Source organism: Rhinolophus ferrumequinum, chromosome X (genome assembly GCF_004115265.2).
Source record: "Rhinolophus ferrumequinum isolate MPI-CBG mRhiFer1 chromosome X, mRhiFer1_v1.p, whole genome shotgun sequence".
Classification (NCBI taxonomy): domain Eukaryota; kingdom Metazoa; phylum Chordata; class Mammalia; order Chiroptera; family Rhinolophidae; genus Rhinolophus; species Rhinolophus ferrumequinum.
Genome location: NC_046284.1, coordinates 51,625,693 through 51,643,021, shown reverse-complemented (window position 1 = coordinate 51,643,021; position 17,329 = coordinate 51,625,693). Strand labels below are relative to the sequence as shown.

The 17,329-nt window shown below is 40.1% G+C and overlaps 1 protein-coding gene across 1 annotated transcript; it reads left to right on the top strand.

The window, feature by feature from the left end:
- The first annotated feature begins 9,542 nt into the window (after positions 1–9,542).
- Positions 9,543–11,237, top strand: BEX3 (brain expressed X-linked 3). Its single transcript, XM_033103829.1, has 3 exons — positions 9,543–9,817; positions 10,203–10,280; positions 10,638–11,237. Exon 3 carries the CDS (start codon positions 10,659–10,661, stop codon positions 10,995–10,997), a length of 339 nt encoding a protein of 112 aa, XP_032959720.1. The 5' UTR covers positions 9,543–9,817; positions 10,203–10,280; positions 10,638–10,658; the 3' UTR covers positions 10,998–11,237.
- The last annotated feature ends 6,092 nt before the right edge of the window (positions 11,238–17,329 follow it).

Genomic DNA, 17,329 nt, shown 5'->3' with positions numbered 1-17,329 from the left:
ATCTCCTTCCCTGGCTCTTTGAAACAATCTAGACAATTTACAGTTAACCAGTATCTTCATCAAATCCATGAATCACTTCACAATTGCCTCTACCACAACCACCACTGTGTTTAGAGCATCCTTGGCTTGAACTTCTCCATGCTCTGTTGCAAATGAAGTAACTTCCACTGGGACAATGTTAGAACCTATACGCTTTATGGCTGTCTTCTCTCCCTAGGTAAAATCTCTGAGCCAGGGCTCTGGATATGAGGGTGGAAAAAATGGCATTCTTCTCCCTGAGTGACAATCTTACTTTAGGACTGAGTTCTCAGTTGGGGTAAGGAAGAAACAGCAGACTGATAGCCTCTCAACTTGCTTCTCACAGTGTGGAACCATACCTTACAAGCCAAGCCAAGAGTGATCAGGGTCCCAGTATTCTCAGTAGTCCACACCCATGGGATAGTCTCCATTCCATCAGTGAGGGCTGGTTGGAAGCAGAGAGCCCCCACTTCTCGACTGTACTCACCTGGAGCTTAACCTTGCAATCTAGTAGTTGGAGCAGGATGAGAAGTGCTTAAGTCCTCCTCTTCGCAGGAAGAAAGCCCCATGACTGGGAACTGCAAGAAGAGGATTCCCTGTGTTCTTGGCTGACAGAAGTGCAATTTATGCCTCTCTGACCTGGGAATGAGGAGGGAGGGAGAGGTCTAGGTTTAAATACCATAGAGTCTTGCTTTTCTTATGAAATTTTTATAAATTTTCTTGAATAGATGTTTCTCCACTTGATATATGTCCTTAAGACAATTTCCAAAGGGTTTAAACTTTTTTTTTTTTAATAATTTTCACCAGTTTCACTGGAGATCAGATGCACAAAGCTTCTCACCCTATCATGCCAGAAATTGACCTCTTAGACATCACTTCTTCCTGGAAGATTTCACTGGCAACTGAGTTACTCAGCGCTCCAACTGCCCCTTCAGTACCTACTGCACTCCTTCTGGTTTGCTCCCATTAAACTATGAGCTCCATAAAAATGTGAAGGCTGTATCTACCTTGTTCATTTTTATATCCCCAGCACCTTGCCTGGCACATAGTATATGTTCAATAAATTATGGTTAAACTGAAAGTATATTTCTTATATTTTTATTAAAAAATAAAAGTGAAAGGAGCTATGTTATGGGAATCAGAACTGCTTATATTTTTATTAAAAAATAAAAGTGAAAGGAGCAATGTCCAGGAAATCAGAACTGCTAAATATGGTACTGAGATTAAAAGGGCAGGCAGTGCCTAGCACAGAAAAGGGCTCAAACAATAAATGGATAAATGAATGAATGAAATATAGATTTGGGGACTTATTAACAAATGAAACTGAGTAGAGGTTAAGAGCATGGACTTAAGAAATAGATTAAATGGGTTTGAATTCCTGCTCTAGCACTTCCTATTTGTTGTTTAGCCTCAGTGACCTGCAAGTCTCTTATGTGTAAAATGAGGGATAATATTAGCACCTACCTTATAGGATTTGGGGAAGATAAAATGCAATGATGAATATACACATACAGCAATGCCTAGCACATATCAGCATTTATATAAGTGCTGTTTTATTTTCATCATTAAGTATGTTTAAGAAAACTAAGGTAAGTCTATAGATGCTGTTTCATAACCTGAATTTAAAAGAAATTAATGATTTTTTAAAATTTATTGGGGTGACAATTGTTAGTAAAATTACATAGATTTCAGGTGTACAATTCTGTATCACATCATCTATAAATTACATTGTGTGTTCACCACCCAGAGTCAGTCTCCTTCCATCACCATATATTTGATCCCCCTTACCCTCATCTCCCACCCCCCAACCCCCTTACCCTCTGGTAACCACTAAATTACGTTCCCCAGATTAAAGAAATTAATGATTTTTTTCTTTACACTTGCAAAAAGGATACATTTTCCTTGGAGACAACTTAAAAGATAGAGGTAATCACCACCTGATGAGCAGCATTAGAAATGCATCTTTAATCTCAAAGATAAAGACAACTAAATGAGAGGGGATGAGAGACCAGAGGCACCAAATCACCACGCATAAGTTTCTAAGTGTAAAATGTGGCACAAGGTACTGTCATGCTACTAAAGCCTGAGTCTGAGATTCCTGATAGGAAATGTAGCCCCTGACTCAGGAGATGAGGTAGGAGTGTAAAGGGGGGAAAAGGAAGGGAAGAGGGTGTGTGTGTGTGTGTGTGTGTGTGTGTGTGTGTGAAAGAGAGAGAGAGAGAGAGAGAGAGAGAGAGAGAATTTACTCTTTAGTTAGAAATTGATAAAAATCATCTGTACTACCAACATATAAAAATGATCAATTTTACTAGTCTTTGAAAATGATTTCTTGCTTATTCTTATATCTACCGAATTTCTGTAGAATGTTTAGAAAATGTGGAAAATCCATAAATCAAAAGATTTATTTTGGCCTACCACCCATCACCACAAGAGCCAAAAGCAATTATAAATAAAATATTAGTGTATTTCCTTTGGTTTTATGTACAATGTGTGTAAACCTACAAAGTAGGTAGGTAGGTAGGTAGGTAGGTAGATAGATAGATAGATAGATAGATAGATAGATAGATAGATAGATAGACAGATAGATATAGATATAGACAGAATTAGCCAAGAAAGCATAGGTGACGTATTTCTAGTTCTGCCACTATTTCTGTGTCTCAGTTTCCCAATTTATAAAATAAGCTCTTAAACTAAGTCTAGGGTTGTTCTGACAATACATGATCTGTGAAAGCTTAGGACTGCTACTGAGATCACAAATCCTGTCCTATAAATCCAAAAATGGGCAAAGGCAGAAAAAACATGATTATAAGATCCAGTGTTCAATATGCCTACTAATCCATTCTTTTGGCCTCACAGTTTATTTTGATCTCCTATTTCCAGTCCTTTCTGATGAGTTTGTACATCAGTACCCAATCAGTCCACAAGTGGATAATTGTGGACAAATATACTAAACTTGTAAAAATTAATTGTGGGTGGTATAAGGCTGTGGGAATTTCATTTTAGGTCCTATTCAAAAATTATTTAGTACTTAACTCTTAATAATCAAACAAGCGTCACTAACATATTGACTGCCTGGTCTAACTGGAGGGTAAGAAAAGGATTGTAAGAGGCACTTATCAGTAAGGTGTGTGATGGTTTTTAAAATATGGCTGCAAAAAAAATGACTTCTCCCATCAAGAGTTGGAGTCTATAGTCCCTTTGACTCTCAAAAGAGGTCTTATGACTGTTTCAACCAATGAAATACAGTAGAGCTGAACCTATGTGACATCCATGGCTAGGTCATAAAAGGCCATATAGCTTCCACCTTTTGTACAGGGAACATTTGCTTTTAAAGCCCTGAGATGCCCATGTTGTACAGGCTATATGTGGCAACTCTGGGTGATAGTCCCACATGAGCCTGTCCCTCAGCCATCTCACTCTCAGCTGTTCCTATACCCAGCTGCTTGAGTCATCTACCCCTTTGAAGTTACCTTCAGCCAAGCCATTCTAGCTGAGTCCCCAGACATCCTGGAACAAAGAAGAGTAGTCTCTACTATGTACATTCTGAATCACTGACTCACAGAATCTATGAATGTAAATATCAGTTATAGTTTACACCAGTGAATTCTGGAATGGTTTACCTGTAAGAGTTATGTGTCATGCTGCAGAAAATAGCCACAGGCACCCAATAGTCATGAAGTCAATGTATTATCAAGTCAGCCAGAGTTGGGCAAGTGTGAGAAAAAGTGAGAAAATGAATGTAGAGTTTTAAATTAGCAGTTCATATTTGGGGGGGAGTTTTTAACATAAACTTTTGTATTTTTGATATATCTTGGAACAAAGGAATATTTGACAACTTTGAGCCTGAATTGCCTCAAGACAGTAATTGGCAAGGTGAGCAGAGGCCGGACCATTTTGATAGAGCACATGATCCCCAGTTTAACCAGATTCTTGCACAGCCAGCTTTACTCACATACATGTTAACCTGTGGCCATGTGAGTTGCAACCCCTGAACTAACAGGACCTACTGGGTACTAGGACCTTGCTAGGTGCTAAAACTATTAGCAATGGAACTTGGCCTAAGAACAGTAAGGCAAGGTAAAGAGACCTCATGAACATTTATGTGTTGAGTTTCTTGATAACTCCTTTAAGTTCATCCCAAAGTCCAAGGGAAAGTAGAAATGGCACTCGCCTAGAAGCTCTCTTGGCTCATACGTAGTCCAGCTCAATTAATCAGTTTAGGAAACTATATAGGAAAAAAACCTCTTCTCCACCAGAGTCCTAAACAACAAGAAAGAGTGGACATGGGTCTCTGGTGTCTCAAGAAATCATCTGCAGGCCCTGAAATAAAGAAAATAATATCCCTCAGCTCTCTAACAGATGATGAGGTGTTGAATATTTGTTGCTTTCACATTCAGACATCTTAGACTCATAGCTCTGCTATTGTTTCAGACTAGATCACTTGAACGAAATGCATTATATCGCAAATGTTCCAAACTTACAGTAACACCCTTAAAGTTTCATCAGATCTATTTTCCATTCTTCAAAGGTCTTGTCATCATAATTATAATGGCCATATCTTATACGGAAGCTACTGCACAGTAATTTCTTATATTCTTAACACTTAGTTTCAGTTTGTTAATAGGTGCTTAAATTTAGGGAAAGAAAAAGAGAACCATAATAAGATTGCAGCAATGAAGCATCAGGAAGACATAGAGAACCATCCTAGGCAGGTACAGAGATACTCACACCCACAGAACGCACCACGTCTCAGGCTACCTTCTCCCAAGCCTGACATTCACCCAGGAGAGTATAATAGAGAAAAATAGGACAATAACTACAATCCAACTGGATGCATTTCCAGCAAATACACGTGAGCTATATCATGGCAACAGGCAAGAAAAAAAAATTCAGTAAAAATGAGCTTCCTCTGATAGGATATTTATCCAATAGGTCTACAGTTTGAGGGATAATTAGTTGAAGTAAAATCACGAAACAGTTTTATTTTTCCAATAACTGCCTTACTAGTGCTAGTTCTATCATTCCCCCACTTTCTAGTGGGTAACGGGCTTATTTACATCTCAGTCTTGTTCCCCAACTTTTCAGTCACTTTTGCTTATTAAAATAAAGCAAAATTGGGCTGTTAAAGATTTGGTTCTTTGTATTTTAAAATGCCAGTCTCAATTTTGATTCAGAGTCCTCCTCATCCTTCTAGGATATCTATCTACTTATCTATATCTATAGATGATAGAGATAGAAAGATAGAAAAGATAGATAGATAGATAGATAGATAGATAGATAGATAGATAGATAGATAGATAGATAGATAAAGGTCTTGGTTCACACAATTATGGAGGCTGGAAAGTCCCACAGTGTGCTGTCTGCAAGCTGGAGAGCCAGGAAAACTGGTGTGTAGTTCAAAGGCCTGAGAACCGGAGAGCTGATGTGTAGACACCAGTCTGTATTAGAATTCCTGGAAATCAGGAATGCCAAGGACAGAAGAAGATCAACATCCCAGCTCAAGTGGTCAGGCAGAGAGCAAATTCAATCTTCCTCTGCTGTTCTGTTCAGGCCCTCAATGGATTGGATGATGCCCCCACACACACATTGGGGAGGGCCACCTGCTTTACTCAGTTCACCAATTCAAATGCTAAGCTCTTCCAGAAACACACTCACAGATGAACCCAGAAATAATGTTTAGCCAGATACATGTATATGGGCATCTCATGGCCTAGTTGACACATAAAATGAACCATCACCCCCTCCTTCCCTGTGTTTACTCAGATGGTTTGAGAATTTGGAGGAAGTGGATAAAAAGACACTCTTTATCTGACTACTTAGGGTAAGATTGCTATCTCCATGTGATTAATCATCACTGTAGCTCAAGTTTGATTTCTATAAAGCCTGCTGATAAAGACTCACACCCAAGCAGCTTCCTTAGGTTTTGCTGGCAGCCTAGAAGGTTGAGCCATATCTTGCATGTGACTCCTAGCTGATGACCCTCACACAACATTCCTGTGAGTCATAGATCTCTTTGCCATATTCTGTAAGTTTCTGGTAAGCCTGTATCTCAACAACTATCTTCTCCCCAGCAACAACTCCAGAGCCTGTAGACATGGTAGGATTTATTTTTCACACCTATCCAGAATTAGGCACTTTGGTAGGGGGTCAACCCCAGTCCTTTCTCCACTTGGCCACACCATCACGTCATCTCTGCAAAATGTTCTTTCCAGGCTCCTATAGCACCTAGGTAGCTCAAAATCCCAGTAGTAATGCAGATATCCCGCAGAGGAATGAGAAGTGAACCTTGCTATCTTGTAGATATCCCTAAACTTTATCTACAATTCTTTTATGATCCTACTCCCTTAGCTTTGAGGAAGGGAACCAATCAAATGCCACCATCTACCATAGTTACAGGAGATAAGGAGAGGGGATAGGTTCTTTTTTACAAATATTGTATTTCCCCAAATGTGAGCCCAGTTTCCTTCTTCCCAGTACTACACTACCCTTCTATTATTTCGGGGTAAGAGTCATCAAACCAGTTCACCCTCTTCCTGTCCTTCAGGGCACATGAGTCCCAAACTAAAACTCTTGTGTCCTTCTAACTTAGCCCTGGACTTCTTTAAAATTTTGTTCTTAACATGTTGTTATCTAGCTCCAACTCCTCAGAAAACTCCAGGGGATAAGAAGAGATCTCAATCAATACCTCATAACATTTTAGTAAAGATAACATTTCCAGGACAATTTTCACCTACCTTTAAAACAGCACTTTCATTATAACCAACCTTCTATATAGCATAACACCTGATCTGGAAAAATATACAAATGTATGCTTTCATCCAAGAATATTTGGTGGTTTCAAACAAAAGACTTGTCCCATATGGGTCAAAAAGACAACAACAACAACAAAAAGACAACAGCAAAACATTTAGCCACTAAAAGAAATAAAAATCCCCTTGCTAAACTTCATATTTAATGGTTATGTCACAGTAGTTTCTCTACCTTAAGGAAATTCTTTCTAGGTGATTCCTAATTTTCATAAAAACTTTACTGTATTACTTTACATACAGCCCCCTGAATGAAAAGTCATTCAGTTGTGGATTCATTCAGTCAACAAATATTCACTAATCACCTGCTTGGTATAAGGAACTCATAGTCACTGGATATGCAAAATAGAACAAAGAAGATGTGTTTTGGGACTTCATGGATTTTAAAGACAAGTTGATCTAGCTAAGGAAAGAATTCCGCTCTGCCTACTCTTCAAATTTTGTTAGAAACCATCTAACATAATGGTAAAAAAAGAAATGAGTTAACTTTTATTGAAAATGTATTAGGTTCTGTGGTAAGTACTTGATATATGTGATTTACTTCTAACAATCCCTGTTTCACAAAGGAAACAGAGATCTTGATAAGTAATTGACCCAAAGTCACACATCAAGTTAGTAGTAGAGACAGGATTTACACCCAGACGTATCTGATTCCAATAGCTTATGTTTCTAATCAGCATCCTTTCAGCCAATATCACTAATACAGCTATCTATATGAAAAGTTGTTAACTGTGAGAAAGAACCCAGGAATCACTAGCATTCTTTTAAAAGAGAATTATTGGGTGCAATTTTGTAATTTGAGCTTTTGGAGCTATATATTAATATATCAATTGTGAACATCAAGAAGGAATATATCTGCTAAGAAGGACTCTTTATGATTAATAGGGCCCAAATTCATAATAAGTGTCTAGCAGCCATTGTTTATAGCGGCCTCTCACACTACGTATCAGGGAAAGCTGCAGACCAAGCTGCCAAGCCTCCTGTACTATGTTCCTCCTGGCAGAGCTGACCCTTATAAAGGAGTTCCCGGAATCATATTTTGATCACTTGCTAAACTTCATGGGCTGAGACCTACCTCATCCAATCGAAGCTGTGCATCTATATCCTCTTTTGCATTTTTACCAACCAATCAGAGCAGCTCCATAATGGCCAATCAGGATGCACAATTTTGACCAATCAGGACAGTGCTATTTGGACCAAACTGTGCAAATTTGGATTCCTTATTTGCACAAAAATGGGACAGTCAGGGACCAGGTCAGGCACTTTTTATATATAAGTGGGCCTCCCCTTTGTCTTGGGGGAGCACAATTTCGGTTTCCACCTGAGGCTGTATTTGCCCGTTTTTACAAACTGTTCACCTGAATAAAGTCTTTCCTTTTACCACAGGCCAAATTGGGGATACCTGTTGGCACTGGATTGGTGACAGTGACCTTTTGGTTGACACCGTATCGCTCTAAAAGCACGTATATAAGACTATACAGAGGGTGCCAAAAAATGTATACACATTTTAAGAAAGGAAAACTGTATTAAAATTGTAATGATATATACCTATAACAAAAGATAGATACAAGTCACATTTGACTTCTGCCGTTATAGGAGGTGCTCAAAGTGGTTACTATCAGTGTCCAGACACTTCTGATTATGGCAAACTACTGCTTGAGCAATGTTGACCAAAGTGTCCACTTGTATACATATTTTTGGCACCCCCGGTATATGCACTAGGCATATATTCTTCCTTTATTCAATGCCTCAGCAAGTTTAGCAGGATAGGGGATTACATAGGCGTTTAGCAGGATAGGGGGTTACATAGGCGTTTGGAGCCAAACCTAGAGGCAGTAAGCATTTGTCTGGCCTGTCTTGCCTCAGAGCACACAACTCTTGGTTCCTTTATCACAACCAACATCTAAGGCAGATGGCTTTGGAACTGACTTCTGCATATTATATACTTAACATCTGAGATCATTCTACGGAGGTATTTGTAGGGATGGTTTGGAGGTTTGGAAAGAAAAGCAGGAAATAAAAAGGCTCCTTTCCTCCAAAGACTGTGGTATCAAAAACATCACCTAAATTTATATAAAATGGCCAAGATCTGACAACTGGACTTCTCCCTAAAGATTTACTTTACAGATCATTTTGAAAACACCCAACTGCATTCAGGAAGATGCCTCCCTTTTCTCAAAATGAAATTTTGAAACAAGGCTGTGTTTTAAAAGTGGTTTGATGTGTGGAGCCAGCGAAAATATTTTCTGTGTGGTACACGTGAACATAATCAGTGAGGCTGCTTCATTCTGCAGGATGAAGCATTTCTTTCCAAAATGAAACTAAGTAATTTTTAATTTTTTGAGGCTAGCTGATTAAAAAAAGAAATTAAGAGAAATTATTGGGAAGGATATATACAACCCGCTCTACCTCCTTGACGCTCTTTCTGACAAGTCCCCAGCTCCCTCCTCACCCTAGCCCTCGTTCTAAATTTCCTAGTAGGGAAAGAATTCAGAGGACAAGATGAGCAATAGTGGCTGTGCTTAGTGCGGGGTATGTGGGGGTGGGGGAGATAGGAAGGTGGCCCGCGAGAAGAGGACACAAAGCAAAACCAAGGCCTGGGGCGCGAAGGGGAGGGGTGGAGGGTGTTGCAGACCCTCCTAGGTAAACAGAGAAGGGCAAACTCCAGCCCCAGGGAGGTGATGCCACTTGTGGGCCCTCAGATTGGAGCGGACTGAGATGAGTGACAGGGAGGTGGGCGCTGAGGCCTCGCGCACAAACAGGCGGAGAGAGTTGTTCTGTGCCTGTGCACGAGGCGAGGAAGGGGGGCCGCGCTCCTGCTACACTGGCTGAGGGAGTTGGGGGGCGAGCTGGTTGGTGACGCGGGGCCCTCACGTGACCGGGAGCTGCAGAGCGACGCAGCCTTCGGTGCAGTCGTCACTCCTGTCTGGGTACCAGCTCCCCGCTGCCCTGCACACGGCGGGCTGGCATCGGGCCCGGGGAAAGCAGAGCAGGTAAGGGCCTGAGGCCGCGCGGAGGCCAGTGCGGCAGCTGCCAGCCAACCCCGGAGGCCGGCGCTGGAGATCAGCGCAGCGGTCCCCGCGGGCTTTCTCCACACCCGGAATTCTTGGGAACATAGTGACCCCCCTCCAGGGGGTGGGGATGCTGAGGCGACAGGGTCCCAGGGAGGGCAGCAGAGCAACTCAGCGATGGAAAATCATCCCCGAGCTTCTGCCGAAAAATGATGAACCCAGTGTGGGGAGTGGCGGCGGGAGACGCGGGGCGGGAGCGGCCGGGGGCATCGGCAGGGGTCGGGGCCGGGAAGGGGCCTGGCGGCGGCGGGTGGACACCCAGCGCTCTACTGCAGCAGCCCCGGGTCCCTACTCCCACTCTCTGCAGGTCTGCGGGTCCAAGTGTTGGGGCTGCGCACTCCGGACGAGAATCGGGAGAAGGCGGAGACAGCAAGGATAGGCCCAGGTGGGTGCGGGGGACTTTGGGGGAAGGGCGGGTGCAGAGCCCAGTCTGAGACATGCCCCTCCCCCCCGAGTTCCCCATGCCCGGTTCCCCGTCTCCCGTCCTCCATTTTGGTGTCTGCTGAGCTCTGGGAAAGAATCTTGGGAAGGGAAAAAATGGTGGGCTTTGGGGGAGGGAGGGAAAAGGAGAGAGCTGGAGGGTGGGGCTCGAGTTGGAGGTCCCCTAGAGGGCGCACAAAGCTCCTAAGGTGAGAAAAAAAAACGAAATTTAAAAAACTTTTGATATCAGGGTTCTGAGTCCTACTGGTCAGTGTACCTAGCATTTAATCTCTCCTTGCCCTTGTCTTACTTGTGTTCAAAGAAAAACAACCAGAAAAAAATCATGGCAAATATCCACCAGGAAATCGAAGAAATGGAGCAGCACATGCAGAATGGAGAGGAAGACCGCCCTTTGGGAGGGGGCGAAGGCCACCAGCCAGCAGGAAATAATAGACGGGGACAGGCTCGCCGACTTGCCCCTAACTTCAGATGGGCCATACCCAATAGGCAGGTCAATGATGGGATGGGTGGAGATGGAGATGATATGGAAATGTTCATGGAAGAGATGAGAGAAATCAGGAGAAAACTTAGGGAGCTGCAGTTGAGGAATTGTCTGCGTATCCTTATGGAGGAGCTCTCTAATCACCATGACCATCATGATGAATTTTGCCTTATGCCTTGACTCTTGCCATTTTCCATGAGATTAATATTCCCACTGTTTTCTTTTTCCTTGCATTTCCTGATATGCCTTTACTGATCCGTTTGCTGTGAACCTTATGTAATTTCCATGTGTCAGGTGGGTTCTGTATTACCAGCTTCTAATTGGAGATTGCCTTGGCACCCAGTCTTAAATTTCTGTCAACAGCAGTTTCACCCATTTGCATGGAAAAAATGTAAAGTTAATAAAGCAATTAAAAAGCAATCTGTACATTTATTGTGTCATTAAAAAACATGTTGAACCCTCTGAAAACTCTGAAATCAAATCCCCCGTGCTGTTGATTGGAACACATTTCTCTGTGGTTGGGTAATCTTGTAACTTTTTTCCCTTTTATTTGGAGTTGTGGAAGCAATAAAAAACAATTTTTCAATGAGTCTATGAATGTAGTACAGGTACATAACAATTACTGATTCTACAAACTTAAAGAAGAGAACTTTTAGTATCTTCCAGCCTCACCTGGAAGAATAAACCCTCCTTTAGTACGGATATAGTCCTTTAAAGAGATGGTCTTCTTTGCTGTAAAATGGAGAATAATACTTGCCTTAAATGGCTGCTGAGTGGAATAGATGAGGTGTGGAACTCTGTTGAGCTGCCTCCAGTGCAATTCCCCAGCATTTAACAGGACCCTGGTCCTCATCAGGTACGTGAGAAGGACTAAAGGGAGTTTTCACACATGCTCACAAGTCCAGAGGGCAAAAATAGGTGGGTTCCATCCACCTTGTCATTCCTCATATTTGCAATACTCCTGCTCCCCTGGTTACTGCTGTGTCAGGTGGGCGCACTTCCCTTCTGCTGGGTCCTGTTGCTGTTGCTGATGTGGTAAGAGTCCTCAGGGTCACACAAAAAAACATTTCTCTGGAGTCCCTGGTGAGCTAAATTGCCTTTTGACCCCTGCAGAAGTGTTGTGGAGAATGCCTTTATCTTCAGTTTAGAGTTATATTTATCCAAGTGAACATCATTCCCATGGTTCTTAGTCTTACTTTGGTTCTTAACAAAAAAGCCCTTCTTGGTTTTATTTTTATGCCCCTCTTCAAAGAACTCAGACATGAGTACACTGGGGCCTACCTCAGGAGATTCATCTAGATGTCTCAGTGGTATGTCCAGCATAGCACTACTTCAAACCACCAAAACAAACAAGCTGAAAGCTTTGTTTTGCCTGTGTTTTTACCCTTTTTAGGGATTTTCTTAAAAGAGCATGTGGGCAGGCCTGCCCAACCAGTTTAACAGACTTACCCAGAAGACATGTAAATTACGTTAGGGGAACACATTTTAAAGCTAGCTGAAATACTCCTTTCCCATTTCTGTCCCTTCCACATCTGAAACATGAAACTGCTTTGTAAGTTCTTAAAAAAAATACTAAATATTTGGCATTATCGTTTTTATGTGAGTGTGTGCCCTTCTCAAGACAAACATTTTGTCTTAATCATCCTGGAACTCAGTTTCTAGTGTAGTGTCTGACAGGCATTTAATTATTAATTATTCTGATTGATAATTAACCATAATGGAATTCAGAACCCATCAATACTGTTCCTAACTACTTTATAATTAAATGGGCTAAGGCAAGTAACTACTTACCTGGAAAGTATTACTTCTAATTTCCAGAGGAATATAGCAAGAAAATTCTCTAACCCAAAGTCCATTATTTTTTAAAAATCTTGTATGTACCAGTGTACATACTTTATGTGTTTACATAAACACAGACCACTTACTTGCATCATCTAGGGAAAATGTTAAAAATGCTGACACTTGGGTGTCCTTCATACTTTCAACCCCCATTGTCACCCCCATATCACCTGATCAGTAACTACTGTTTTGACAGTTCTTCAGGTGCATCTGAGTTTTGACAACATAGGCATAAAAAAATGCTGACAGTGATTACACCACTTCACACTGTGATCTAAATTATCTTATTTGATTCCACGTGAATATACGAGTACCTTGCCAAAATATATTTCTAAAATTGGATTGCATTAAACAATGAATGTATGTCTATATTTAAGCCAGTACTGTTTTTATCTTTCCAGATATCCTATTAAATTAATGCATTTGATTATATTAATAAATGTATAATAATTATAAATTATTAAATAAGTTAGGCATCATTTCTATGCAAGTCTGTGCCCTTTTACAACAATGATTTTTGTCAATCATCCTGGAGTTCAGTTTCTAGCATAGTGCCTGATATAGTAGATATTTAATAATAATTCATTTAATTATTCTTTTATTAATTTTATTAATATTAAAATGTTAAACAATTTTAATTTAAAATAATATATAACAATATTATTGAGTCTTTGGGGGTGATTTATTTCTTTGCACCATATGTTTTAAAAGTTTCGATGAGGAACATTTTATTTTTTTTTTATTTTTTATTTTTTTTAACATTTTAAAATGTAACACTTTTTGTCAGAGGGGCAATAGATTGGGGGAGGGGGATTCTCACTTTGTGATATGTCTGTTACATTGCTTTGTACACCTGAAACTAATAAAAAAATAAAAATAAATAAAAAATAAAAACTGTCAAGTCGAAAAGAAAAAAATACTTTTTATAATTTATGTAACACAAGGTCATTATACATACATATTTGGATTATGCAGAAGATATAAGGAATATAAGGAATATATTTGAAAAAGCAAATACAACTCCATAGTCCAATCATCCAAAGATAATATTTGTAAAATTTTTTATTGTCTTCCTATATTCAATCATGATAAAGCCAGGCTCAGAACTTCTTAAGAGGAATACTGCCTCTTTCAAAGTCCCTGCCAATGAGACATCTTTAGTTTGTTATGTTTGTTTTGTTTTGTATTTCTCCTCTCCACTCATCAAAGTTAATTGGATCACATGTGACCAACTTTCAATTAGCTCCTGTTTTTCAAAACTGTGAAACTAACAGTCACGCTTCAGCAGGTTTCCCTTTCACTTGGCAAATTTGGGAACATTAAGTGAATCCATTTACTTATACAACAGGACAGAACTATTAATTTTTGAAACTTAAAAGTTGTCCCATAAGTAGAAAAAAGACTGGTTTACATGACTGAAACATAAAAGATCCCATTTTTTAATTTTTGCGCAGATAGCATGTAATGTTTCTCATTTAACCAGTTGGAAGGCTTTCTAAGTGATATAAATATACATAACTAAATAAGGCATTCTTATAAATTCAAAAATCTTAATATTTATTTGTATATTCAACTTTACCCCAAACATTGTTTTAAAAGTTACAATTAGCCTGTTTAGAAATTTATTCTTTGTCCCTTGTAGCTGATGGAATATATTTTGTATTTAGCAAAATTTAATTTTAATGCATTTCATATGGAGGGAGAAATCTTCAGATGTATGCCAATTTAAAAAATAATAATTTTCCCACAAATGAAAATACCTTTATTGTGTTTCCGGTTGTAAAATACACATTCTAAAGTGGTTTTTGTTGTTGCTTTGAAACAGAAGAGAAAATGTATTAAGAAAATTTTAAAAACTTCCTTTCAACACCCTATTTCCTTTACTGAGACCTCATAAGTGTAAATTAATTTTAAGTTTTTATCTATTTTCCTTAAATTAATAAGTATTACTCTCTACATTAGTCGGATTTTTAAAAAAGGAAGAAAATTAAATGTGTCAATCAACTTAAAGACAATGAAGAACTTGAAAACTTTTTGAAAAAGCAAATACAAACAATAATGAATTTAAAATTACTTCTGAATCCTTTAGTTAATAATATAACTTAGTAGTTACTACCATGACAATGCCTCATTTCATTACTCTGTTTGTTGGTAGAATGGAGATAATAATTCCCAGGACTGCTGTGAGAACCAAAAAAATTGAAGAGAGTGTAAACTGTGTTTAACTGCTTCTTATGTTCACCTGAACATGCAAGACCCAAGACCTTCAGATTTCCCTCAGTTTTTGGAAGTAATATTCAAACTGTATGTCACAAGCCAACTCCATTTCTCTACTGTGGTGAGCCACCTCCACTCACCTCCCCCTGCCATCACTACCGATTTCTCTGGACACCTCAGTGTGCCAATGTTCCAATTTGTCTCCTACAGCATTGTGCATAAAGACATTCTACTGACTTAGAATTGTACTAGCTTAGGTGGGTACTACCGTGTTTCCCCAAAAATAAGACCTAGCCGGACAATCAGCTCTAATGCGTCTTTTGGAGCAAACATTGTAATTTTACCATAATATAAGACCGGATCTTATAAGACTGGGTTAATATAATATAATATAATACCCGGTCTTATATTAATTTTTTCTCCAAAAGACGCATTAGAGCTGATTGTCCAGCTAGGTCTTATTTTTGGGGAAACACGGTATCTTAGTGATGTCTGGACTATGGTGTCATGCGGGGCGTCCGGGGGGGTCTCTGGTCCCGCTCCCCACACAAGAATGCAGGAACTGGCTAGGCCAAAAAGGAACACCCACGGAGCCATAGGTAGGGGAGTCATACCACTATACTCTCACTGGCGGCTGGGTTGGAGACACAGGAACCAGGAGCAACAGGATTCTCAACCCTCACTGCGCCGCTTGCAGATTCAGCCACCATCTTCTTGCCAGCTCCCCCTTTTTTCTGCTAGCCTAGCCACAGCAGTTATATTCGTGGCCAATGGCTCACTGGTTACAGCTGACGGCCAACTAGCCACAGCTGCTGGCCATTTGATCACAGTTGATGGCCATTTACTACCTGAGCCAGCACCTTTCTATGTGAGGCCGAGAGCCTGGAAACTGCTTTTTGGGGCTCTGTCCCCACATATGGTATGATGTATATTTTTATCAAAAAGATCATTTTCTCAGCATGTATTTCTGAGTTTTTCATGTGTTCAACCAGCTTCCTCTTCTCCATAACATTCAGATATTAGGAGCTGGGTCTTGCTTTTTATCCACTTTGACAATCTCTGTCATATAATTAGAGGGCTTAGACCGTTTCCATTTAAAGTGATTGTCAGTATGGTTGCCCCACAACTCGGTAATGCTCTATTTATTTTCTAAAGTTTTTTTCTCTGTTTCATTTTGAATTATTTCTATTGCTATACCTTTGGGTTCACTAATCCTTTCCTTTGCAACGTCTAATTTCCATTAACCCCATCTAACATATTTTTTTATTTCAGACATTGTAGTTTTTATTTCTAGGTGCTCAATTTGGGTCTTTCTAATAAAATATTTTTTTATATTCCAGGTCTGTACTAAACATGTTCAATCTTTCCTCCAGTCTCGTGAAAATATGTGATGCAGCTATAATATCCATTTTAATATCGTTGAATAATTCTAACATCTTTGTCATTTCTTTCTTTTTTTTTTTTAAATTAAAGTTCATTGGGGTGACAATTGTTAGTAAAGTTACATAGATTCCAGGTGTACAATTCTGTAATACATCATTTATAGATCACATTGTGTGTTCACCACCCAGAGTCAGTTCTCTTTCCATCAACATATATTGGATCCCCTTTACACTCATCTACCAACCCCCACCCCCTTATCCTCTGGTCTAGTAGCTCCATGCCGCAGTTCTCAGAACTGCAAATATTCTGTTCTTTTCATCTGACAGTGCTACCATTCCTTGTCTAGCACTGGGCAGGTGGGTGTGGGGCAAGCTCTGGGAGGGTGAGAGAGGTCAGCTAGGCTTCCTGCCTATGCCTTCTGTCCTCTGCTCGGCAATGAGGGCTTAAACTGCTGTTTTCACCCTTCTTCTCTCAGTCTTTGCTCCAAGGTCTCTGCCGTGAGCGTTGGATTCAGCCATGTTATATGCTGATCCCTCAGGCGGGACTGTGGGCCATAAATGGAGCACTAGCAGTCTGAATTCTTCCCTCTCCCGCGACTGCTGTAGCTCCGGAATGCAGCGAGCTTCGAGCTCCGAGCTCAGGTCTGCTCCTGCGCCTGCTCAGCCCATGTCTCCACACTTACCACTTCCCTCCTTCTCCACTCACCCAATTTGCCCACCTTTAGATGATTTCAGTTGCATGCCTCTTAGTCTTGCCTGTCTGCCGCTCAGGGAGTCCTTTGTGGAATTACAGTTGTTCAATTTGTTGTAAATTTCAGGGGAGATTTCAAGAGGCTTACCTCACACTGCCATTTTTATGACGTCATCCCATCTTTGTAATTTCTTGATCAGTTGTGATTGATTTTTCTCTTGATGATAGGTTAAATTTTCCTGTTTCTTCACATGCCTGGTAACTGTTGATCAGATGCTAGACATTGTGAATTTTACCTATTGATTGCGAGATATTTTTGTATATTGGTTCTTATTCTGGGACACAATTAAGTTACTTGTAAACAGTTTGATTTTTTAGATTCT